The sequence below is a fragment of the Ahaetulla prasina genome, chromosome 2 (assembly GCF_028640845.1).
Source record: "Ahaetulla prasina isolate Xishuangbanna chromosome 2, ASM2864084v1, whole genome shotgun sequence".
In the NCBI taxonomy this organism is placed as follows: domain Eukaryota; kingdom Metazoa; phylum Chordata; class Lepidosauria; order Squamata; family Colubridae; genus Ahaetulla; species Ahaetulla prasina.
The window spans coordinates 205068747-205095427 of record NC_080540.1 but is presented as its reverse complement, the minus strand read 5'-3'; the positions used below and the strand labels follow the sequence as shown (position 1 = coordinate 205095427).

At 38.3% G+C, this 26681-nt stretch overlaps 1 protein-coding gene across 2 annotated transcripts in view; it reads left to right on the top strand.

The window, feature by feature from the left end:
• Positions 1–26681, top strand: part of PSD3 (pleckstrin and Sec7 domain containing 3) — a 200946-nt gene that overhangs the window by 102353 nt on the left and 71912 nt on the right. Inside the window, exon 1 of one of the 2 annotated variants that reach the window (XM_058168825.1) lies at positions 17114–17649. The exons of the other annotated variant lie outside the window; for it this stretch is intronic. Within the exon in view, the coding sequence (XP_058024808.1) occupies positions 17491–17649 (159 nt within the window). The 5' untranslated portion in view covers positions 17114–17490. Of the gene's footprint in view, positions 1–17113; positions 17650–26681 lie in introns of those variants that run through there. 2 annotated transcript variants of the gene reach the window in all.

Below are 26681 nucleotides of genomic sequence, written 5' to 3'. Positions count from 1 at the left end.
TCCTAATTCTTCTGTTGTTCACAGTGTTTCAGCTAGTGGTGAAGTGTGCAAGCCATTTTCTGTTTCCTGTTGCTCAGATATTAAATAAAAACCCACTTACTAGAATCCACTTAAAATTTGTAAGAGATGGTTATTGCCAAATTACAAACTAGCAAAGTGCATATTAGAAACTACATAGTTTGCATGCCTTACTTAGTCTTCTCCCAGATCTTCTGATGTAAGTATATCAACCTTACTCAAGCACAGCATAAAGTAAAATACTGCCCAGATCTGGTTCTTACATAACATAGAATAAGATAGTTACCTCAAGACTGTTGAGTCTGAGTGGATAAATAAATATCCCTTAATTCATGGAAATTGCGATTCCTAAGTGAAAGCACTCGTAGGATTGTTTTATTCCTTTTCTCTCCAGTTCTCAAATGACTTGACAAAGCCATTATCTTCCAGATCTGCGGCACAGAAGAGCTGGCAGTGAACATGGGTCTCTATGATGACTCTTTCTGACAGCTTGCTAAGTCACAGCATGAAGTCCTTGGTACTCTCTGAGATCGGTTGTTTTCTTGCAAATGATTCATTTCCCACTCAGTGCTAGTGATTGTGGGCTTTGCTCTCTGTTTATATACAGGAGCTTTCCCTGCCAGTGTTGGTGGGCGTGTAGCTTTACCATTGGTACCTCATTGATTAGGTTATTGTTTTCTGCTCAAACAATGAAGAACACAGAATGGAGGCCTTGAGACTGACATCATGCACACAATCAAATTTCTGCAGAAATCGAGGCTCCTATGTAACACCTCTCCTGCGCAAGCTGCAGTGGCTTCCAGTGGTCTTCCAGGTGCAATTCAAGGTGTTGGTTACCACCTTCAAAGCGCTCCATGGCATAGGACTGGGTTACTTACGGGACCGCCTGCTGCTACCAATTGCCTTCCATCAACCATAGAGCGGGCCTCCTCAGGGTGCCGTCGGTCAGACAATGCCGAGTGGCGACCCCCAGGGGGAGGGCCTTCTCTTGAACGAGCTGCCTCCAGGGATATGACAACTCCCTGACCTCCGGACCTTTCACCTAAAGACATAAAGAAATAAAGAAATTTTTATTTCGTCACGCAGGGCTGGCCTAATAGTTTTAATGAGGATTTTTGCTAGAGTTTTTTAATCTTTTTGCCAAATTGAATTAGTTTTTTAAACAAAATACGTTTTTAACTTTTGTATTGTTTGCATTTCTGTTTTATTTGGATGTAAACCGCCCTGAGTCCTTCGGGAGAAGGGTGGTATATAAGTTAGGATAATAAATAAATAATAAATAAATAAATAAATAATAAAATAGGGGCTGATGTGGATCTCTGGAAAGCACAACCAGCCCAAATAACTTTTATATAAATAATGTTTTAAATAACATTTTGAGCAATTTTAATTTTAATCCCCTCCCTGTAAAATCTAGGTGTGCGGGTTTTTTTGTTTATCTTTATGCGTGTATGTGTTTTAAATATTGGGATAAAGTTTGCATTCCTGAAGATTGCAAATCTTGCTTTGGAACTGGGAATTCTTTAATACAACGTCTCAAACATTCTAGTCCCTCTGTGACATATAATTTTCACTTCTATTTGGGAAGAAAACAAATTTCTGAAACATATTCTTCCTCTTCTCCCCTGTCCAACTAACATTCCTTTAGGAGAAGAAAACCAAAAACAATTGATATAACTGGTTGGTATTTAGATGTTGCTTTTTTGTTGACTAGTGTTATCCAGTAGGTATCTACCATAGCACAATTAACTCCATATTGATACAATCAAGCAATCATTAAATCAGAAAGAATAGAGCAAAATTTCAGTGGTAAACATGATTAAATTTATTGTCTCTTGATTCAGGAATTGTTTCTTCTCTGTGGTTGGTCTGCGGGATAGAAAGATCTTCTCCCTTATGCAGTGCAGTATGTTTGTTTTATGACTTGTATTAATAGTTAAGCTGTTTAGTTTTTGATTTTACTGCAGGTGAAATAAGGGTAATGCAGTCTTTTCCAGTCTGGTATCTTTCAAATGCAGGATTGTACTTCCGTGAATCCTTTACAAATAGGAGTGCTGAGATTTGCAGTTCCAATGTACTGAAAGCATATCAGATTGAAGAATAACAGAGTTAGAAGGGACCTTGGAGGTTTTCTAGTCCAACTCTCTGCTCAAGCAGGAAACCCTATATCATTCCAGACAAACAGTTGTCCAATCTTTTCTTAAAAACCTCCAGTGTTGGAACACCCACAACTTCGGGAGGCAAGTTTTCCCACCGATTAATTCTTCTAACATCAGGAAATTTCTCATTAGTTCTAGGTTGCTTCTCTCCTTGATTAGTTTCCATCCATTGCTTCTTGCTTCTTGTTTTGCCTTCAGGAGCTTTGGAGAATAGGTTGACCCCTCTTTTCTTTGTGGCAACCCCTTAGATAATTGGAACATTATCATATCACCCCAGTCCTTTTTTCATTAAATTAGACATACCCAGTTCCTGCAACTGTTCTTCATATGTTTCATCCTGATTCTTCACAAGAAGACTGTGATAAAGTTATTTGTATTGCAGAAACTCTGTAGAACAGGGGTCTCCAACCTTGGCAACTTTAAGCCAGGTGGATTTCAACTCCCAGAATTCCCCAGCCAGCAAAGCAAAGCTGGCTGGGGAATTTTGGGAGTTGAAGTCCACCTGGCTTAAAGTTGCCAAGGTTGGAGACTCCTGCTATAGAAACTGAATGTTGTGACTTGCCCTCCCTCCTCTCCTCAGCCGGGCCCCTCCCATCGCCAACTGGACTTGTTATCAGACTCTGAGTCTGATAATGAAGATGAACGGCCTGTCCTGCCTCCAGCCCCCGGCCCTGGCCCCATGCCTGGACAGGATATCAGGAATGAACAGATAAGCTTACTCATAGAGTGTGTGTTCCTTCGATGCAGCCATCAGAGCAGGAAGTCAGCCAAGTGGTGCAATTACCAGGACCTGCTCCCTCTGACCCCCTCCCTTTCTCAGATGCCGACAGTAGAGACAGCTGAAGGGAATTCAAAGTGGGAGGAGCCTCGCTTCCGGAGATCTGAGAGGTGACGTCAGCAGAAGGAAGGGAGGGGCAGGCCTGGATAAATGCTGAGTCATGGAGCCACACCCCACAGCCTATATAAAGGGCCTGCTTTTGGCATTCCTTGAGTCAAGCAAAGTCTCATCTAGTTTGCTGAAGTCACAACTTGGATTCCTGCCTGCCCTGAGAAATCTGAAAGGAATTTGGCAAAGCTGCAGAGGCTTCATGGCCACGCTTGATACGGACTTCCTAGACCCGGTCGTCGGAGGGGGAGGGGGACATGACACTGAAACTGCCTTGGAATTGGGGGACACTACAAAGCCAATTTTATTCCTTCGCTTTTTCACACACCCTTCCCCCCCTTTTTTTTTCTGTGCTTCCCTTTTCTTTAAATTTGCTTCCTTTTGCTCCCTTAAGTAGAATGGCCTCTGGAGTTGGCAACAGTGTAGGAGAAGTAACTAGGGTAGAAGTGTAGATGAGAATCTGTAAAAGAATGCCGCCTTTCATCATGTCCACAAATATGTGGGTGGAAGGGACTTTGTTGATATTTTAAACTTGGACTTTCAGAATGCTTTTTAACAAAATTCCTCATTAAAGGTTCCAATGAGTACTTGCTTAGCAACCATGGAACTGCAGAGGGCTTCTCCGCTATATTGGTAATTGGTTGAGCAAAACAGGAGGCCTAAATGAGCAATTGGAGGAATGTAAGAAGAGGACTACTGCATAAGGATCTTTACTGGATCCAATATTATCCAACGTTTTATAAACTATTTAGAGTTAGGCATATCCAGTGAGATGGCTAAATTTGCAGATGGTTCAAAGCTATTTAAGGCGGCAAAGACAGAAATGGACTGTGAACAATTCCAAAGGGATCTGCCTACACCACTAAATGGCAGATGCAGTTCAGTATCAGGAAATGTAAAGTAATGAGCTTTAGAGCTACTAATCTGTGCTTCATTTATGAAATGATGAGGATTGAGCTATCAGTATCTAGCAAAAAAGAGATCTTGGAGTCATTGTAGATAGTTCAGAGAAATCATCTACACAGTATGCAAGAATAATGGTAACATGATCACTGGGGGCGGGGAGGAAGAAATATCAAAACTTCGAAACCAGGTCATAAGTAGCTTTTGGGTGGAGAGTCTGTCATTTCTAAGAGACCAGTGACCAGTCTTAAGTCAAGGACTACCTGTATGTAATCAACATGTAGAGTGAGCTATTGCAAGATGTGTTCTGCTAGTTTAGTTGGCTTGAAAGGGAAGTAGACAAATGCCTAGAAAACAAGTTTCTGCTGACTGCCAGCTGCCTGCAATTTGCCAGTTCGAATCTCACCAGGCTCAAGGCTGACTCAGCCTTCCATCCTTCCGAGGTCGGTAAAATGAGGACCCAGATTGTTGGGGGCAATATGCTCTAAACTGCTTAGAAAGAGCTGTAAAGCACTGTGAAGCTGTATATAAGTCTATGTGTTATTGCTATTAGTGGCTACTAGCCTCAATAACTGACTGCTACTTTTAGGCATGGGTATGGTCCACCTTTACACACCAAGTCTATGAGACCAACAGTGGAAAAGGAGCAATATTTGGATCTCCTACTTCTAGAGGCATCTGGAGAGTTTCATGAGATAGACCAGGGGCATCAAACTCAAGTCCTGGGGGCTGGATGTGGCCTGCGGGTTGCTTAGATCTAGCTTGCAGGGCCACCTTGGATACAGCGAAGGACTGTCTCACAGTGCCTCTGCCAGCGAAAATTGAGCCACAGTGCCTCTGCCCACGAAAGCTCTGTTTTCGCTGGCAACTGCAGCTGAAAATGGAGGCCATTGCAGCTGAAAATGGAGCTCATTTTTGCTGGCAGAGCATTTGGGCCACTACAGGCACCCCTGACGAGTGACATCGAGCTAGCCACGCCCACCCTGGCCCCCCAAGGTCAAATACAACCCTGATGCGGCCCTCAGTGAAATCAAGTTTGACACCCCTGAGATAGATTGCTGACTAGATGGGCCTAAATCTGATTCACCAAATATTCTCATTTGTCATATTTTCCAGTGAACTCTTAACATCTGAGGAAAAATACCTTATTTGAGGAGAACCAGAGGCAGTATCTTTTCATTTGTTTAGTAGATACAGAACATTTCCCTCAAGGAAATCAGTCAGATTAGCACTCTTCCAATATTATAGTATTAAAATAATATTATATATTATTTTAAATTAGGAAGATGGATTCTCTAATTTCAAATAAAATATGTTTTTTTTTGCTATGAAGCTAGAAATTATTAGATTTAAAGCAAGGAAATGTATTTCCTTGGGGAATTCATAAACCCAATGATCCTTTTCTGTATTCATAGTTAGAACTTGGTATAGCACTATTATTTGGCCTGTAAAGTGTATTGGAGTGTACTTTTTGTTGTGTCACTTGATTGTGTACCGTAATGGATTCTGCTGCTTTTGTTTTCATAGAAAGGAGAGCTCTTCTGAAACTATAGGTAGAATTTCTCCAACTCCATATCACAAAGGCCATCTAAGATTTCCTTCAACTATGCAGGGCAGATCTTTAGACCACTGCCATAAATTGACAACTTTGAGTATAGGATTCCATTCATCTAAGCTAATTTAGATATCCAGTTCAGCCTAATTTATACAAATGGCTTGGGAGACTTTCAAAACATAGAGAAGACCTAGAGTGTGGCTTACACAGAGCCATTTCAGTATCTTTAACTCTGCATGGTTAAGGATTTGTTCATCTTAGTAAGTGCCTCTCCCTAGGGTCATGGGAAACCTTAGTGATATGAGAAACCCTTTTACTTTCCTATTTCATATTTCAGGGGGAAATGTATATGGCTGGGCTATATCCCATGCATTTAAAAGGATATGGAATAAGGGTTCTTTTGACGTCATGTTGAAATAGTTGAATAGATTTAAAAATATATAAAGCAGATTAAACTGAACTGAATTGTTTTTCACAGTATCATTTTTTTGAATCTATCCCATTCCTGTTCACAATCTATACATACTTTTGGATCCAAAAAAGAGTTTACACTCTTACTCTTATGTCATTTTATATGATCCCTTTAATTGATGCCCATTGTTATAATGTTGGCATCTTTTTTTTTCTTTTTGAAACATACCATGCCTTGAAAGGCCTCAGTCTATTTGTATATTTTGTAATTCAGTTTTCAAAACATGAGTTTTCTATCCTCTTAAAAACCAAGCCTTTGGCTTGGTGTGGCTGATTCCACAGTAGCCCCATGGATTCAAATTTGTACTTTTTGAAGAACTTGCTCTTTTGAGAAGCACTTGGAAATGAATAGTATGAAAATCAGGGCACATTAAAAATGTATTATTTGTACATCATTTATTACAACTATGTAATTTCTTCCCACCACATGTAATGATGAATACCAATTAGGTTAGTTTTGAAGTTAGACCAATTCATGGGAAGAGGAAACTAGATTAGTGGCTAGTAATGGTTATATTCTAAAAGCTGAGTAGAATGCTTCTGAATATCAACTACAGAAAAAAAAGACAAGAAAATCAGTAAAAGAATGGTTTTTCTGTCACGTTTCAGGCTTCCTTCTAATGGATTTTCCATAGGAATCTAATTGGCCACTATGGAATTCAATAGCCTTTGGTTGAAGCAGAAGAGTAATAATGTTCTTATAAAACTAAATCCAGATCTTGTATCTGTGTGGGCAAAAGCCTATATTAGTTTGCAGGTCAGTAGGTGGCTGCTAAAAAAAATTATAACTCCCATAAAAATATTAATAAAGTAAGGGTACACTTTAAATTATTTTCCACGAGTTTCTATTTATTTTAATGCCATCATTTTAATCCATTATGTGGTTACATGTGGGATTCTGTGGGATTCTGTTGCCTTAAAAACGTAGTTGTCATGATTCTGGCATTAGCCCAGGAAAGTATTTGTACATGTAAGTAGAAGTTAAATTGTTGGTTAGAAGGCAAGAGAAAGATTTAGCGAGGTAGGGAAGGTGATAATAACAAATCCAGAACAAAATTTTATTGATCTGCAAATGCACCCAGTAGCAACTTTTCGGATTTGCTTGGCTGCAAATCACCCATCCGTGGTTTGCTTTAAGGAAGCTCTTAGATGAATTCAGTATAACAGTTGCTTCCAGCTGGGAAGGAATCTGTAAATGGCTTTATTTAACAGACCTAAAGCAATCCATAACCTAATACTTTGCCGCCATGCTGTATAGGGAGTAGTATTATTGGTACTGTCTTTGGATAAGCCAGTTTTTGTCTTAACCATGATGTGAAAATCTATTGTAAGTTTTCGTTCCGATGCATGCATTAGCAGTGGTTTCTGGTGAGGCAAAAATAAGTTCCACATAATACATTAGTTTTGGAATTCATTCACATAGGATGTTTTGGTAACACTAATGTGGATATTTTTAAAAGAGAAGTAGGTATTATCTTGGAGAAGAGATTTAGCTAGCTAAATAGACTGTCAGTGTTCCAGAAAACCCTTCTTGCAGAAAAGACTCTGAAGCAAGCATCTTTCAAAGTTCTTTTACTAGCATAGGTATACTGGCACAGTTGGATGAAATCTGAATCTGGGGATCCTCCCTCGGTAATACAAACTCCAAAATCCCCACCCTCACGACCCCTCTGCCGATCACATGCTCCAATCTTCAACCGTCCATCTTGAGACATCACTCCGGCCACTCCTTCTCCAGATGTGAGCTCAGCCTGACCTTGACTGGCAGGAACAATGTTGTTATGTCTAATAGCCCCTTGTACCACGACCCCCTACTTTCCCATACAGGAGAAAGTGCCAGCGTGTGGAAGCCTTTGGTCTAGTATGGCTTCCAATGCTGACATAGACATCTTGGGTTTAAAGGCATGGTTGTTGGTTTCTGTTGATGTCCTTCTCAGGAGGATGTGATGTACACAAATGCTGGTCTTGATAGGCCCTTGAGATGATTTAACAAGATTTCCCTCCTCCCCCCACTTTTTATTTTAGAATGGAGTCCTATTTTGGACTTTTATTTTCTAAGAAAGAAACATAATCAGCTCTTAAGGGGCCGGTTTAGCTCACGCTGGTAAAAGCCTGTTATTAAGGCTTATTAAGAACACAGTAGCCTGCAATTACTGCAGGTTCGAGCCCGGCCCAAGGTTGACTCAGCCTTCCATCCTTTATAAGGTAGGTAAAATGAGGACCCAGATTGTTGGGGGGGCAATAAGTTGACTTTGTAAAAAATATACAAATAGAATGAGACTATTGCCTTATACACTGTAAGCCGCCCTGAGTCTTCGGAGAAGGGCGGGGTATAAATATAAACAAAACAAAAAAAAAGTTGAAAAATATAATGACTAAATAAACTTATATGCACAAACCAGAATTATTTCAAACTAAAGGCAAAGAAAATAGTGAATTATTTTTTGTATATCAACCAAGTACTTATCGGGACTTTTTTTGTGTAATTTAGCTGAAACTATCTGGTTTGCATTGGAAACTTCTTTGACTGCATATGCTTCAACAGTAGAATTGAAAGATGTTTGCTTAATTATAAACTAATTCATAATTAATTAAAAGCAAACCTGTTTAATTATTTATATCCTGCCTTTTAGAATAACTGTTCCTCCCAAAATGATGTACAAACATTGCAAACAATGGTAAATAAAAGTGCCTCAGCAGGTGGCAGCACTTGGCTTATTTTGGTCTAAAAAGGTCATCCTAGGGCTTGTAGGTTAGTCTGGAAAGGCAAACCAGCCAGGAAACAGGCAGTAGCAAACCATTACATACCTGCCAAGAGAACTTCATGGGTGACTAGAAGATGAACTTAACTCAAAGGTGGCTTTGCCTTTTAAAATAAGAATTGTAATAAATCTGATTTGTAAAGGCCTGAAGAAACTTGTATGATCTTTCCACAATAGCAATAGTGCTTAGATGTATATACCACTCCATAGTGCTTTACAGCAGTGGTGGATTGCTACTGGGCGAACCAGTAGCGGCATCGATGGGAGGCTCCACCCACCTGCCCAGACGTCTCTGCGCATGTGCAGAAGCATTGTGTGTGAGCGTGCACGAGTGTGAGTGCCCACAAGCAAAGCGGTAGTAGCTGAAATTGAAACCCACTACTGCTTTACAGCACTCTCTGAGTGGCTTACAAATGTCAGCATATTGCCACCAACAATCTGGATTCTCATTTTACCGACCTCGGAAGGATGGAAGGATGGGTCAACCTCGAACCCATCAGGATTGAACGCCAGACTGTGGGGTCTGCAATACTGCATTCTAACCTCTGTGCCTCCTTGATGGTAGTAGCTATGGGGGCAAGAAGCTATCTGAAAAGATTTTTGTAAAGATGGTTGCCTGTCTACCATAGCTATCAAACATTATTCTGAACTTTTACACAATCCACTGTCTTTAATGTCTTCAAAATGATCCTTTGACTTCTACCTTGAGTACGAACTGGTTCTTATCCCTCCTAATGCCCTCTGTTAAAGTAGGTGTTGTAAATTACCATAGGCATTACTGAAGTTTGAGTGGACATATTTACAGGTAATTATGGCAATCAGGGACTATTAGAGCAATCCTTATCTCATGACATCTAGTTGGTCTAGACGAGTCAATTAGCCATTGCCCTTGACACACAGTTCAAAGTAGAATATTGGACCCAGGATGTGAATCATCTTAATAGTTCAAGGAATGGTAAATAGGCACTATTAGGTATATGAAATGGTAGCTTTTAATAAATGGAAAATGGGAATGCAAAAAGCCCACTATAATAGAGACCATTGGTACAGATATAGAAAAAATTGACTTTTTAGTCAGAATGCATTCCTTCTCTGTCAGTTAAAAGACAGTCTGGTTTGTTGTTGTTGTTAGTTGCGAAGTTGTGTCCGACCCATCGCAACCCCATGGACAATATTCCTCCAGGCCTTCCTGTCCTCTACTATCCTCTGGAATCCATTTTAGCTCACGCCTACTGCTTCAGCGACTCCATCCAGCCACCTCATTCTTTGTTGTCTCCTTCTTCTTTTGCCCTCAGTCTTTCCCAGCATTAGGCTCTTCTCCAGTGAGTCTTTCCTTCTCATTAGCTGGACAAAGTATTTGAGTTTCATCTTCAGGATCTGGCCTTCTAAAGAGCAGTCAGGGTTGATCTCCTTTAGGACTGACCGGTTTGATTGCCTTGCAGCCTGGCTGCAAGGTGTCAAAACTGAGCACAATATTCTTGCCTCTGTGTTTGCAACAGGACACTCTTCTCATGTGAAAATCTGGCCCTCAGGTTCCTTGTCCTACTCCAAAGATGATGATAGATCAATAAGATACCAATTTCTGCAACAAATCAAGATACCCATCTGAAATGTGACCATAAACAACTGGTTGTGAGTAGGAGAAAATATTGACTAGCCAAATTTTAACTTAGTTTGATGCTGATAGAAGAACCTTAGGTTCTTGACTACCAGTACAAACTTTCTTAAACCCATTTCCCCCTTTCATTTAAAACAGTTTTCCAAGCAGACACTGTAAAACTATTTACTAAGACTGTATTACTATTATTCTTCTCATCCTTCCTTTTGCCTCTCTCCTCCCACTTATGACTGTATTGTTCTGTTTGTTTCCTAGTATGATTTAATTGCTTATTAGTAACCTATGACTATACTAAGTGTTGTATCTTATTATTCTTGATGAATTTTTTTTTCTTTTTTTCCCTTTTATATACACTGAGAGCATATGCAAACAAATTCCTTGCATGTCCAATCACATTTGGCCAATAAAGAATTCTATTCTGTTCTGTTCTGTTCTGTTCTGTTCTGTTCTGTTCTGTTCCGTTCCGTTCCGTTCCATTCCATTCTGCATTAATAAAGATAGAATAACTCCTGTGTGGGAGATAGCTGATCAAGTTACCAGTGGGAATTTGAGCCTTAAAAAGCTGTGAGCGTATCCAAGTAGGATATGATTCCAGGAGAACATTTATTGCATCTCATGAACAGTTTACCTTGTGCTGTTGTTTTTTTTAGCTCTGCGAGTTATTCAGAGGTGGTTCTCAATGCATTTTTAGGAAGCATGTTTAGTTTGATCTTCAAACATGAGCATTTGATGCTCATTTCTTTTGTTTGTTTCTAGTTCCAATACCCAAATGCTGTGTCTAAATATTGAGATTCCTAACTTCCATGTTCATGCACTGGATCATGCTGTTAACAATGTCCAAGATTCGATGATGTGGTTTAGCCATTGATATTTTAAGAAATTCTACCATTAAACCCAGTGGAATAGCACAATTGATAATTAGCTTCAAATCTCAGAATAGTTTGTTTCCACTGTTGAAAATGGAAAGAACTATCCCTTGTGTCCTTGTAAACACTAGGAAAAAGATTACATCTGGCCTTTCCATATAACTATAGATAGATATGCTGGTTGCAATATATCACTTCTTTTGTTAACACCTGTCACAGTGAGGTTCTTAGGGGGGATATTGGTTTCTGTTTTTTGCAATTAGAATAGGCAGTAAATATAGCCTGGAAGTTTTCTTGGACTAGAAAACTTTTCAGTGATGGAGCATTATAGCCCATCTGTATTGAAATATAGAATACATTTTATAGAAGTAGGTATAGAACCCCAGTCTAACAAAAATATTTTATAATCCAAAGGACTTCATAGAAATATTTAGCTTGTGTATGCCCTGTTGGGCTGTAGACTCATTTTATTCTGGAAATATCAATCCAGCAAGGAATTTATTATTAGGTTTTAATCCCACCTTTTTATATCTGGGTACACAGTATATACAACACGGGGTGGCTTAGTGGCTAAGATACTGAACTTGTCAATCGAAAGATCGGCAGTTCAATGGTTCGAATCCCTAGTGCTGCATAATGGGGTGAGTTCTCGTTACTTGTCCCAGCTTCTGCCAACCTAGCAGTTTGAAAGCATGTAAAAATGCAAGTAGAAAAATAGGGACCACCTTTAGTGGGAAGGTAACAGCGTTCTGTGTGCCTTTGGCATTGAGTCATGCTGGCCACATGACCATGGAGCGCTGGCTCTTCGGCTTTGAAACGAAGATGAGCACCACCCCCTAGAGTCAGGAACGATTAGCACATATGTGCGAGGGGAACCTTTACCTTTATACAATATACAGTATTTTTCCTCCTCAAAATCCATATTTATTTGTATGAAATAGGAATAATGAACTCAAATCATATATAAGCCCAAAGATACAAAAGTAGATTTGAAGTTCCAGTGTTTCTTAATTTGAAAAAAATGTGGATCTTGGAAGATAGGGTTACATTTGGAAGAGCTAAACTAGATAGCAAAGTGGAAGAGGTGAAGGAAGGAATACAAGGAATCTAAGCAATAGAAATGAAGATGTTACCAATAAAGGACCAAGACAACAACAACAACAAAAAACCTCTGGCCCTGCAGAGGTGAAAAATGCATCCATATATTTTAGAATTAGTAGGATATCTAGTGAAGGAAGGGTTAGGGTTTTGGGCATAGGCTGCAAAATTCTGGATGTCCATTAACAGCAGCAAGAATAGTTTTGGTGGGTTATTTGAATTGGTGCAGCCTTTGGATTACTACAAAACAGTATTTCTCAACTTTGGCAACTTTAAAATGTGTGGACTTCAACTCTTAAAATTCCTCATCTAGTCTTGCTGGCTGAGGAATTCTGGGAGCTAAGTTCACAAATGTAGAAGTTGCCAAGGTTGAGAAATGGTGCAGTTGAGAGATCGATGCCACTTGAGTTGGACACAACAAATCGGGAGTGATAAAGAAATTCTGAAAGCATATTCATTTTTGTAAAAGAAGAAAAGCTACCTCTTTGCTCTGTATTTACCAGGCCTTGCACTTGGAGGTTTTAAAAGAAGACACACACACAGAGCCGCCATATGCAAGCGCCTAAAGTGCCCTCTTGTCAGCTTCACTGGATAGATCAGATTAAGAAATCAAGTCCACAGAACACTAAAATGACTTCTGTTGAAATTGATTATAATAACAGAATCCTGAAAGTTTGATAGTGGTGTACTTCTTCTTTCTTCTTATAGCCCAGTGACATAGGACTTTGTCTGCCTCAGACACTTCCAGTATTTACCTCATGGTTCTGGATTTAAAAAATGCTTCAGCTCCTTTTGCCTAGGTAATTTTTGCCTAAGGTTCCTACATGTTTATGTCAAAGTAATTTTCCTTGATCTCTCCTTGGGCACCATTTCTTTTATCAGGAGCTGGATTGAGGCAACATCATCATCATTTGATATTGATGCTTCAATTTCATAACATATGAACAGACTTAATTATAGTTTAAACTGGGAAACCATGATCATCCTAGACCAAGCCAGTTCTCAAAACACTAGAAAAACACATCTGCAAGAAAACAACGAAACTCAGCGAGCACCAAGGACCCTTCCTTATTTGTTTCTTGTTCTGTCAGGTCAGATAAAGTTGCAATGAATCTTCTGAACACTGACAAAAGCAGTAGTTTAATTGATTTAGTTGATGAGTCTGCAGAGAAGCTTTACTTGACCTTTCAGTTTAGGTGCTCAAAGAAACAGCTTGTTTTCCAAAAGATTTATCTTTCACCTAAATGAAAAATGTATTTCTTTTTGCGCATTTAAATCTGAGCTTCGTAAGTTCTCTTTTTTCCCCTTTCTAAGGCACAGAATTCTTTCACTTTCATCTTAGAAAGATCACTGATTTATTGGAAATTAAATATCTAATCCTATTTTTATATCTACATTTTAAGCAACTTAATCATACCTTAAATTAAAACATCCTTTCACAGTAAATTGGCTACCGTATGTATTAGGATTGTAACTTCTAGAATTCTCAGCCAGCATAGCTAATTGTTGTTGTAATCCCAACCAATTTGGAGAAAGTTAACTTCAGGGTTTAGCATTGTGTTGAAGAGTCCATCCTTGCTGAAATGAATGCTTATAAAATCTTTTGAATGAGATTTCAGAATTCAACAAATATCTCTTATTTTTGTACTCAACCATTCTTCTGTTTGCTTGGTTTGGGGTTGGGGTATTATACGAACCCAATAATTTTGGTTTATGTCATCATTAATCTTTGGAATATGAATGTGACTACTATAATTTGTTCAGAGGATGTGTGAATTCAACACTGATAAACTTATATTTTCATTTTTGACTCACAAAGAAAAATATAGAAACTATTGGTTGGTATGCTGAAAATATCCCTGTCCACATCGTAAAACACTGAAAACCAACTTTGTACTTAGGCTTCATTATTCTTATCCTTATTTTCAGCTCAGATCCATTCACTACCGAATAATTCAAGGATTAATCTACCATACAGGTTCAGTACCAGTTGGGAGGTATATGTTTTTTGATTTACCAGTCTGGTGTTGAGAAAACATGCTAAAAGAAGTCTAGTATCTGTGTCTCCTTATCCTAGACTAGCACCTTAATCACTATACCATGCTAGTATCCTTGCCTAGTTAATGCAGAAGGGCAATCAGTGCACAATGAAACAACACGTTTGTTCTTCAGCTGACTTCTTCTAAAGTTTGATGCTGTTTTGGAGGAAGAAAGAATGACTGGCCCTAGGCTACCCACCTGTCTCTCATGCCTAAGGGAAATCTTTATACTTCTAATAGAGCTTCTTAACTGTTGCATCTCATTTATCTCATAAGAGCTGTGGTGGAACAGTGGTTAGAATGCCATTAGTTAAAGGCTAATTCTGCCAACCGCCAGCAGTTTGATTCTCACCGGCTCAAGGTTGACTCAACCTTCCATCCTTCTGAGCTCAGTAAAATGAGGATCCAGTTTGCTGGGGGCAATATGTTGACTCTGTAAACTGCTTTACAGAGGGCTGTAAAGCACTGTGAAGTGGTATATAAGTTTAAATGCTATTGCTATTTGTATAGCCTCCCATTTATTCATTTATCCTTATATCTTAGATATCTTAGATATCTACAGTATTAGAGATTATTTCAAATGTAACCAGGTATTTGAACGTCTAAGCTATATAAAGGTGCCTGTTTTTATATTCCAGAGGTTAATTCTTGTTCCCATCTGTGTGTTACTTCATGACACACATATACACAGGCAAATGTAAGTAGCAAAACCTACTTGTCTGAAAGGTACTTTTGGGTCATAGATGACTATTACATAGCAGTAGGATGAAAATATCATTCCCATCTCTTCCCCTCCTACATTTTAACTTCTAGAAAGCCAGGCGTGGTGGGCTGAATCTGAAAGAACTCAAATCAAAATAATTTTAATGAATCTGTTAGTGCACACTAACCAAAAGAGGAAGTGGGAGAAAGAAGAAAACATACCAAGAGCCTCCATACAGATACAAACAAATCCATTGATTTGGCAATTAGTCTTAACAGGAACCCACTGAGGTAGTGAGGGGTAACTCTGAGCACCTGTCCTTCTTGGTTGTGGGGACTGTATTCCTGCAGACTAACTTTCTTCCTTTACCTATTTCAACCAGTGCTGCCAGCTGACTCTCCTTCTGTGCGCAGGCAGGGCGTAGTAGAGACGGTTCTCATCTGAGTTTGGTTGCTATGGTTACATGCAATCTGCTGTGTTCTGGGTCTCTAGGAACTAGAAATGATTGAGGGGAGGCGGACATGAGAACCTTTAGATAAACATCACCCATCCCTTTGATGGAAGAGCGCTCAATCAAATTCACTTCTCCTCGTGCAGGAGTTTGCCGCCGGTAGCAGCCACTGGCAAAACAGAACCAGAGTTGTAGAAGCAGCGTGCACCTGCACTTCTCAGCTTTGTCACTGACTGCTGATTGGAAGACAGAATTGACAGGGCTTTCTCCCCCCCACCCCCAATTCTCTGAAGTTAACTTTGAGAACAAGAGTTGTTGGCTGCCAAGAATGCAATTTTTGCTGACTGGACTGAGATGAAATGCTGTTGGATTGTGTGTGTGTGTGTGTGTGCGTGTGTGTGTGTGTGTGTGTACACACGTGGCATGTGTGAGCATGACCTGATGTCTCAGCTAATGAATCTAAAGAAATGAGAACCAGTCTAATTAATTTTTTTGCACAATCTGTTAATCCTTGCAAATCAAACTTTGAAAGGGTATAAAGGTAGATGTATAAAGGGTGTAAATTAACCTAGCTAGACTCCCTCTCTTAATTTCTACTTTAGTTTAATTTTAATTTTGCTTACTACTACTTGCTCTTTTTCTGTACTTTGCATAAACTTCCTTCCCTAAGTGGGATGGATGGATGGCGGCACATGTTCTCTTCCACACATATGATGGATACATACGTATGCATCTACGTTACTAATGTTTCACCTCACCTTAAAAACTAGAACATTTAGAATCTGCTACAAACTCCAAATCCACTGTTTTATGCAAGATGATCTGAGAGTAAATCCCAATGAGAACAGTAGGACTTTAGTATTCAGCACAATGCTCCCAGGATGGGGTCCTCCAGCTACGTGGGAAGGCAACTCTCGTAATTCTCACGCAGCATGCCAAATTGGAAATGATGTCTGAAATACGCATCTGGTTGAGGAAAGCAGTTACTTCTCGGTAATCCCTACAAACAAGATCAAACCATTTGCAAACCTGTCCCAGTACCAGGCTCTTAAGATACATTTTAGCAAAATGAGATTTAAACTGGTGACTTTCCAACTGGTAACTTGCTCAGTTTGCCTCTGTGCTACACAACTCCTCCATGCTTATTTCCAGAAAAATAAAAAAAACCATATGCCAAAGAGAGCTTGAAAACCTTGCCTCTCCTTCTAATTAAGGATAGCATGGAATATCTTCAGGATCATTTCCCCCCCCCGCCCCCCCCCCCCACAACCTCACCTCTCCTGAGCTGTTTAGAAAATCGTTTAGCCGGTGGGTTTAATTTTTTTTATTTCTTTCAATCCTTGAGGCTTTTCTTTGATTCATCCCTATTTTATTTGAGCTCAGTTAATGCACTTTGACATGGCATTGCTGGAATTACAAGTGTAGCCTGTCGGTAGTCCAAAATGAATTACTTTTTACTTGGCTTTTCGCCACCTGCTCTGCTGTTTGAAACAGACACTCTTGAGTCCTCGGTGTCGGTGTCTGTCTCTCTCTCTCTCTCTGTGTGTGTGTGTGTGTGTGTGTGTGTGTGTGTGTTGGAGCAGGATGGCGATATCTGCTGAGCAGTAAGGGAGCATGGAGGGGTGGGGTTTCCACCCTTTTATATTTTTCAGCCAGTGACGTGAGCCGTGCCTTGAACAATCACGCTGCCTCAAAACACTGTAGTTGAAGATGCTTTGTGTGAGAGAGACTGTGTGTTTGTGTGTGGGGGTATGTGTGGTGGTGGTGGGGGAACCAGCTAAGTGCATCTTTAAGCAAATTGCTACAGCCTGAGCTTCACGGAGATTCCTCTCTTTCTAAAATTAACCTGAAGAGAATAATAATTTTTTTTTTAAAAAAAGGGTTGCTCATTATTCTCAGTCTCCCCTGATACTTTTATAGATACCAAAATTCTATAAATATCATTTATTTACTTTGCCGAAATGATTGGAGTCAATAGTGTGCAGAGTACCAGCAAAGTCCGGGTGAGAGCCACAGGTTCAGTCAAATATCCACGAGAAGACCCCGTCTGGCGGCAAACCCACCGCTCAAAGTCTATGAAAATTTCCAACTCCACGGAGTTTTCTGCCAAGGATGCTAAGGTAAATGAAGAGATGGCATGGATGCATGGACATATATGGATGCATATAGATTGCCTCCATATTTGTGGCAATTGTAGAAGGGGAGGGCCAGGAGTATTATCAGTAATACTAAGTTGATAGTATCTTTTTTTTTTTAACTTGAAAGCATTTCTTAAAAAATTGCTTTGGGGAAGGAATCACCTGGAAGGGAAGGCAAGGGGGGTGGGTATCAGATTTTTTTTAAAAAAGGTCTTGGATAGATTTTGAGAGTGCTTCACAAAATGTACCTGCATTGCACTGGTAGGTGGGTGGGTGGGTGGGTGACAGGGAGGGAAATAAATCCCTTCCAGCACGTATACACCAAAATCTTCCATATATTGAATGGAGATTCCTTTCCCTTCTCTCCTGGCATGGCTCTGTGTGAGTGGGTTGTATGATTCAGGTGGCATTTTTGTAGATAGCAGAGGGCTCGATATTGCTATGAAACATTCATTTTTACATTTGGTACGTTTTCATATGAATGGGGATTTTTTTTAAAAAAATTGTCATCCCTGTATTGCGTTTGTCACCGTAGATATTATCAAGCTGGCTCCATCTACCTGCCTCAGGAGCTACTTGAAGTGCTTTTTAAAGTGTCGTAGTGTGTTCATTTTAGCTTGTGTGTGTGTGTGCTTTTAAAAGCAACAATATACAATTTTAAAGAGTTCAGTCCATATAACTGATATATCTTTAAAGAGATTGATTCTCAGTTTAACCATTTCCCCATCTGTCTCTTCCCTTTCACTGCAACATGCTACTAATATTTCGCAAATATGCTAGTACGGAGGTGCTATAACCTGTGAATCTGCAACATTGCGAGTAAGATGCAAAGAGGCTCTTAATGCTCTCTAAATATGCAGGTGGGTTTATGCACCTGTTCTCTTTTCTCTCATTTGTTCCCTCCTTCTGGGTTTGATACTACCATCTGAGTGCAGTGTTCTAAAAGGTCCATTCACATCAGAAGCCCACAAATTGGGAAAAGATAGGTGTCAAAATCTTGGAGAACTGTAAGCATCTGTAACGTTGCTGTAATCATCCTATTGTAATTCTTCAAGAAATACATTAAATCTTTCCTGCTCCCTTGCAGGGAGGGAAAAGGAGTGGAATTCTCAAGGTTGCTTACATGTTTGTAGATGTTCAGTTTGCTGGTGAATTCTTCACCCTACCAAGCAGTGTAATTAGGATAAAAATAAATAGTACGGTAACCTCCGCATCTTGTGGCAGACTAGTTTGCAGCAACTGAATAGTTTAATCAGGTGAATCTTACTGATAATCGAAGCTTAGCACGTTTGCTTGGATGACTGAAGCCTCCCTCCTCCCCTTTCCCATTCCTGAGGATTTCAAATGATTCCACACAAATTTTAAAAGTATTCCTAGGAAAAAGGCAATATGTGTTAATGACAGATCACATGTTGTGAAGGCAAAAGGGTCTCACTCTTGTTTCTGGGCTCTCCAAGTAAAACTGGAAGGACTTTTGTTCTGAAACTCTGCAGAGCATTTGCCAATGAATATCAGAAGCAGTGGGCTGGGTGGATCAAAGATCTGTCAAAATAAGGCAGTTTCCTACATTAATACCCTTTAATTAAGTGCCACCAGATACGGCCCCACCCCTTTTTCTGAGAGAAGACCAAAGCTGGCTGATTGGGATGCTGATCTTGTTGCTTAACCCAACTCACACATGCTTATCACTCACTATCATAACATCAGAGGTTATTCCTCACAGACAAAACTTTCGTATCATTTGACGTCATTTCAAGCAGGTACTTTTTAATTCAGGGTTGTTCACTCGCACAGCAGATTAAAATTAAATGTCATGTTCCAGAGAGGCAGACGTCTTCATTTTTTTTTTTTTTGCAGCAACAGCAGAAGAAAAGTGGCATATGGCATCCTAAAGATGTAAGGTTTGATGATGTCTGGATAAGTTACGCAACTGAATTTAATGAAACTCCATATGGGTATAGTTAGATGATTCTTTTTTTTCTTCCTACATCAAACATTATCAGGTCTATGATTAAAAAGTATAGAAAATAAAACAGAAGAATTAAAGTCTAGATAAAATCTAAAATAATGAAACAATTAAATCATTGAGCCGATATAAAATACCAACTGGTAGAATATATAAATTGAATTTGGGAGGGAATGACAACTGACCTTCAATATACTCTGCTGAAAGTCATTTAAACATTCGGTGACATAGTTTCTTTTTTTATCCCTGTCCACCTGGGCCATCTATGTTACTCTTTATACTTTGAGAGTGGATAAGAAAGGGGAGGGAGAAATGAAATAAGAAGAAATGGCTTCTAAATAATAATTCCTTCCCAACCTCCATACCTGTCTCATATTAGTAACATATATTAAGATCAGGATGGAATATACCAAAGTGAGCTCTTAACCACTGGAATTTGGGATTGTTATATATCCTGAAGAAAACAAAGAAATATATTAATATAGGATCAATTTATTATTGTTATTGCATAAACAAATGAATACAACATAGTCTAATTCTTAAAAAAAAGTGATATGGAAATTTCACTTTTTCATATAAATTAGAGGTATCCAATCTTGGCAATTTTAAGACTTGTGGTTTTCAACTGACTAGGGAATTCTGGGAGTTGAAGTCCACAAGTCTAGTTGTTAACGTATCAGGCTAGAAACCAGGAGTCTGTGAATTCTAGTCTTGCCTTGGCCATAAAAGCTGGCTGGGTGATTTTGGGCCTATAACTTTCCCTCAGTCCAAGTCCTCTTGCAGGGTTGTGTTGTGAGGAAAATAAAAAGTGTGTTGGATATGTTTGCCACCTTGAGTTATTTATAAAAATAATAAATGTGAGATACAAATAAATAAATAAAAATCATAATGTACTATGCATTCATTTTCTACCTGATCCAACACAGTATGATAGATAGAAGATTGTCTATTTCCCATTTTAGGCTGAAAGTGGCCCAAAATTATCAGGCTGACTTCAATTCCTAAGAGAAGAAGACAATTTGGGTCTTCCTGCTTGCATTCCAACAATTTAACCATTACACCAAAATGGCTTGTTTTCTCATTCGTCCACAGACAAATATATATTTAATATTTTCTTAGTTCCATAATTCCCAATCCTGTACTGACACTGCAGAAAATTCTGGAGTGGAAACCAAGGTATCTGGAAGATATTGTGGTTGAAAAGGTGGTTATCAGAAAAGTTTTTCCAACCTGATAATCTCTGGACCATTGATTCTTAAACTGGGGTTAATTACCTAAGGGGTAATTTGGGCATATCCTGGGATTAATGGTAATGGAGCAATTAGCAGCTGTTTGTTTGTGACTTGAGGATCCAGTTTGGGATTGTCTCTGTCATATAAAACAATCTCTCTTTGTTTTTAAAAGGCAGTAATAATAATATTTGGACTTGGGGGAAACGGTAATTGGGTCTTGATTTAAATGCTCTAAAAATATTGGTACTACCATTTTTGGAATTCCCTGGCACAATGCTGTTGCCTGGGGTAAGCTAAAAAGTTTGACAGCTGCAAACCAACAGCCTAGGGCAGAGTGAAGAATCTATTACCTCCTGCCTCCATTTTCTATATTTATTTTGACAGCCAATGTTCCATACATCTGAGAAACTGAGATAGATAACTATGGAGTTCCCTTGGTCATCGCTGGAGTTTCGGACAGATTGCCCATTTCTTAGAAGATTATTATTTTTCTGCAGACCTTTTGATTCTTTCAAGCATGTTGATTCCTTCACAGTCTCTCTGTGGAACCTAGGTCATTATTTAAAGGAGTATAAGAAAACAGACTCAGATGCATTTTTCATGTGCTATTTATCTCCGTACAGGGCTGCTATATTTTGTTTCTGATATTTCCAGATATGTCAGATGGAATATCTGTGGGCATCCACATTATGTTTTCCCTAGCGAATCAAAATGGTTGAAGTGTATATCTTTAAAGACTGAAGGGATAAACCTGTATTTGAGTATGTATAAAATGATTCCCTGACCCCCGCATTTGGAAACATCTTTTTAATGGTAACAGCAGAACATTATTGTGAAAGGGTGCTGCCTTTTTTTTCTTTAAAGGAATCCACCTAAGGAAATAAACCATCATAAAAAAAAATTCTTTCCTTTTGGTTTATATATTTTTGTCTTCTAGCCAAGAGAATGGCTAGAGATTTGGAAGTCCTACTTTCCCAGACTTTATATTTGATCTCTGCAATTCAGTATTATTCTGAATGTATTTAAACCTAAGATTCTTCTTGAGCTTTCATTCACATGATAGATTGTATAAATATTACCTTTTTCAAGAGATTTTCAAGAATTTGTGCATAGCAAGTTAGGGTGAAGCTGGAAACAGATGACAGGTATCTCAATTCCCCTTCATTTCATTTAAACTGCCAAAATATCAACAGGGAATTTTATGTGTATATTGTTGTTGTTTCTTATTATGGCTGTAAACCGCCCTGAGTCCTTCGGGAGAAGGGCGGTACAAAAATTTAATAATAATAATAATAATAATAATAATAATAATAATAATAATAATAATAATAATAATAATAATAATAATAATAATAATAATAATAATGGAAAAACGCCTCCCTTCTTCCTTTTGTTTTCTGACACATATGCTTAACCTCAGTTTAGCTAAACCAATGGTAACATCAAATCCTTTCTAACAGGCAGAGGCAACAAATTGCCTCATCAGTTGGGTTGGTATGTGAGTGAGAGAGTAAGACACTGAATGAACATAGTCCCCACCTCCTGCATACTTTGGTCCATACCATGTGAAGGACATACTGTGCTCACAAAGAACAAGCTGGAATTCCAGTCTCAGCATTGAGAAGTCAGTCGTGAACAGAGACAAAATAGAGACTTTGCTGGCATTGCTCTAAAGGCTTTGACTTAGGCAAATCTGAGTCCTGAACAGTGTGTGATTAGTTAATAGAAAAATAAAAGCATTTTTTTTTTGTTTACATTTATATCCCGCCCTTCTCCGAAGACTCAGGGTGGCTTACAGTGTGTAAAAAGCATTGCAGATGTAAGCTATGCCCTATTCTGACCTATTGCTGCCTCATAGAACTCAATTCAGCTGGTGATGTTGAATGTCACCCTATTTTCCTTCCTTCACTTTGGTGGAGATTATCTCTATCAGATCTTCATAAATAATCCCTGTAGAGATTCCCTCAGCAGATTCTGTTCTTAGCCATGATGAGAGCAATTTTAGCAGTACTGGTCTCTGAGGAGCAGGAGTGATGAATTAAGTATTTTATTCTATGAATCATCACATATGTAGGCTCTTGGTTGGTAAAATGCTCAAACTTCTAAAAGAAAGAAACCCTGTGCCTCCTTAAAACATAAAACATCTAAAGCTCCCTTACTCTTTTATATCAATTTTAATATTACTACAAATATGGTTAATTTCATACATCACCGGTCACTTGCTCTATCCTCCTATTGGATTAATTAATTCATTTCCTTTGGTCACAACAGTCTGTATTGTGATTCGATAAAAGTCTTATAGAAAAGATATTTTCAGAACTTACTTTTCTTTAAACAACTTTGATCTCCTCCTCCTCCTCCTCCTCCTGCTGTCTATTTAGTTGCTAAGAAATGTTTGAAAATACTTAGGTAATGTCCGGTAAAATCTTAGAAACCAGAGAGCTGATTAAGATTTAATGTGATGGGCCACAAGTAAACCTTTGTTATTTTGCTAAAGAAATAACAAAGAAGCAAAAACTGTAGAAAGTAAAGAAATAGTAATTATTATTTGTAACATGACAAAATTTGCAAAACCTTAAGAGATTTTAAAAGTAGCAGCCCTACAGAAAGATACATGTCAATTTACAATCTGATTTTTAAAAAATTTGTGCAATTTAAGAAGCATATTCAAGGAAACTGAATTAAGCAGTTATTGGCGTAAAATTTAACTTTTCTCAAAAACCACAGAAAGATTATGTAAAATGATGAAGAGGCTGTAAGAAAAGGTAATCCAACAGAAAAAAAATATTATTAAATCCATAATAATTAAACAGTTGCATGAACAAACTGTAAGTTAGACCACTAAACCATATGAAATATATCTATTCATTCCTATGTTTGCTATTGGAACTGGTGCTACATCAGACGGCTGGATTTTGGTTGCGTATAACTATGGATCAAAAAGACAATATAATTATTTTCATTTATCATATTCTATAGTTGTGCTTCAAGTGTGTTTCAGTACAAATATACAGTTTTGATCATTATAGCTTAGCTACGGATATTTTTAAGGCAGGCTTTGCTTAGTTCTTGGTTTCCATCCCATCTGATGGCACCCAAAGCACACAGTCAGTTATGATGTAACCAGTTTCAATTTGAGTGAGGCATTTTTTAAAAATCAACAAAATGCTTACTTCTTTGCATGGACAAACATTCTTAACCAGCAGTCTATTATCCTTCCTGAAATAATTCAGCCCAAGAAAAAGCATTATCATTCTATTTGGAATCTGTACAAAGCGATTTAGGAAATTTGAGACTTGAGCAATAGGCAGGTTTTTGTTTTAATAAGAATGTGAATGGAATGTGAAGTGTATACTACCTACATTGATAATTCCTTATCATATTTGGACAATCAAAAACAGAGGAACGGGGGCCGGGGCCCTAAAGCTGAAGTGGTTTACCTAGAAAGAATATGGCCTGGTCATTCTGCTCTCCCCAAATTTTGATGGGTTCTTCCACAATCTTTTAAAAAATGTATATTTATTCAGAGTTAGTTCCATAGAATAAAAGACAAATTGAAAGAGGAGAAAAGAAAGAAAAAGAGAAAGGAATAAAAAAGTGAAAGGAATTAAAAAGAGAGAGAAAAGTAAAGAAATATATGAATGTCTTTTAACATTCTTTTCAATAGATAATTGCAATTTTATTATCCCTCCTCCAGTTCCTCCTTTTCTTTTAAAGTAAAAACTGTTTAAAAGGACAGGACAAAAGTCATTCTCCCTAGGTTATATATGAAGTAAAATTTCATTTTTGCAATAATTACTTGCTTTCTTTTATTGGCTCAGTAAGACTTTTCTCTTTCAGACTATAGGCTTAAAAGCCTTTTGCTGAATGGAAGGACTCAGGATTTCTAGTTATTTAAATGATCTATCTTTTGCCATATAACTAACTAGGATAATTTGTTGATTTTTCCCCCCCATTCATACCTGGCTGTACTTTTTCATTTTAGCATTATGGAGATGTATTCAGTGCTTGTTTGGGTAGCTCTGTCAAATATTTACAAACACGTCAATTCCTTGGATTTGAAAATTTGAAAGGATTTGAAAGAAATGGAAAAACACTGAGTAAAAGCTCCAACAACAATAGGTCACTGCAGATATACAGCAAATTTTCTTTGTGCCAACTCTTCAATGAAAATAACTATACACTTTCCAGTGGAAATCAAAATTAGTTCAGTGACGATTGTGATGACATATGAATTAAAAGTTTGCTTGGAATGACTTCAGGGATTTCATAATTGTCAAGAAATGTACATAGCCTACTGACCCATAAATGGAATGGTGAAGGTGGAATCAATAAAGTTATACACAAATCATGTGTATGAATAGTGTGGTAAGGCTTTTGGGATCATGAACCCTAGTAAGCAGGAAGATGTGCTGAGACGTGATATATTTGTATTTATATTGCTACATTCTTAGGCATATAGATTCATGGCTGATAGCATTATTCTAATGAATCATTAGTGGTTATATTATACAGAGAGAGAGGGAGTGAGCTCCTTGGCAATCCATGTATGTGGACTTCTTCAGTTATTATACTATGGTCAATATATATTACAACTGTTGGGCTTCCCAAAGGCTTTCCTCCAATAATATCATAAAAACTCTGACTACTAAAAGCTAGCTCTTGCTCTTCTCCAGTAGAGCTACTACCCAGCCTGGAGGTTCCACTGTTGGTATCCATTTCTGAGTCATGTTGAATTATTGCCATAAAGTGTTCTGGTCAGATTTTTTTACAGAGTAGTTCACCATTTCTTTCCTTAATCCTCCCCATTTATTCGGGCTTGGGACTGGCATATGGTTGATGACAATCATGTCAATGGACTCAGGACTGGAAAAGGTCTGTTTTTATCCCATCAGTAAAGAAAGGTGATCATAGAGACTGCTCCAACTATCACACAATTGCATTGATTTCTCATGCAACCAAGATTCCGTTAAAAAAACATCAAGGAGAGCTACAGACTGTCATCGATCAAGAGTTACCTGATGTACAATTGGGCTTTAGAAAGGGGAATGGCTCTCCATATTAGATGAATTATGGAAAAGGTACGTGAATATAAAAAGGAACTTTATATGTGCTTTATCAATTACAGAAAAACTTTTGACTGTGTAGAACACAATAAGCTATGGGCAGCTTTGCATGAGCTCAGTGTCTGAGCTCATGTGATCAACTCTGTACAGAGCACTGTACACTGAATCAGGAGGCAACAATGAGAACACTTTATGGTGACACCTTTTTTGTTCAATCTGCTGAAGTGATCCTGTGGAAATTAGATCTGGAACTGCCTGATGTTGGAATGAAGATTGGGGGAAGATCCATAAATAATTTGAGTTATGCATGCAGATGATATACCACTATCGGCTGAAACTAAGGAAGACTTGGAAAAAGTGATCTGAAAAATCAAGGACAAAAATGAAAAAGTAGGATTGAGTCTTAACATCAGAAAAACAAATATAATGACAAGAGCTGCAATGGACATTAGATATTTAAAATCAACAACGAGGAAGTTGAATTAATTCCAGAATTTATCTTCCTTGGATCCAAAATTGTTCACAATGGCAGTTCTACTCTTGAAATCAAGCACAGCATAACTGTAGGCTATGGTTAACATGAATAAGATCTGGAAAACAGAGATATTGATATAAATACAAAAAGCAGGCTAGTTAGAGCAATAGTCTTCCCTATAATGGTGTATGGGTGTGTGAACTGGACACTAAGAATGGCTGATTGAAGAAGAATTGATGCCTTTGAATTGTGCTGCCGATGTAAATTATTGCATA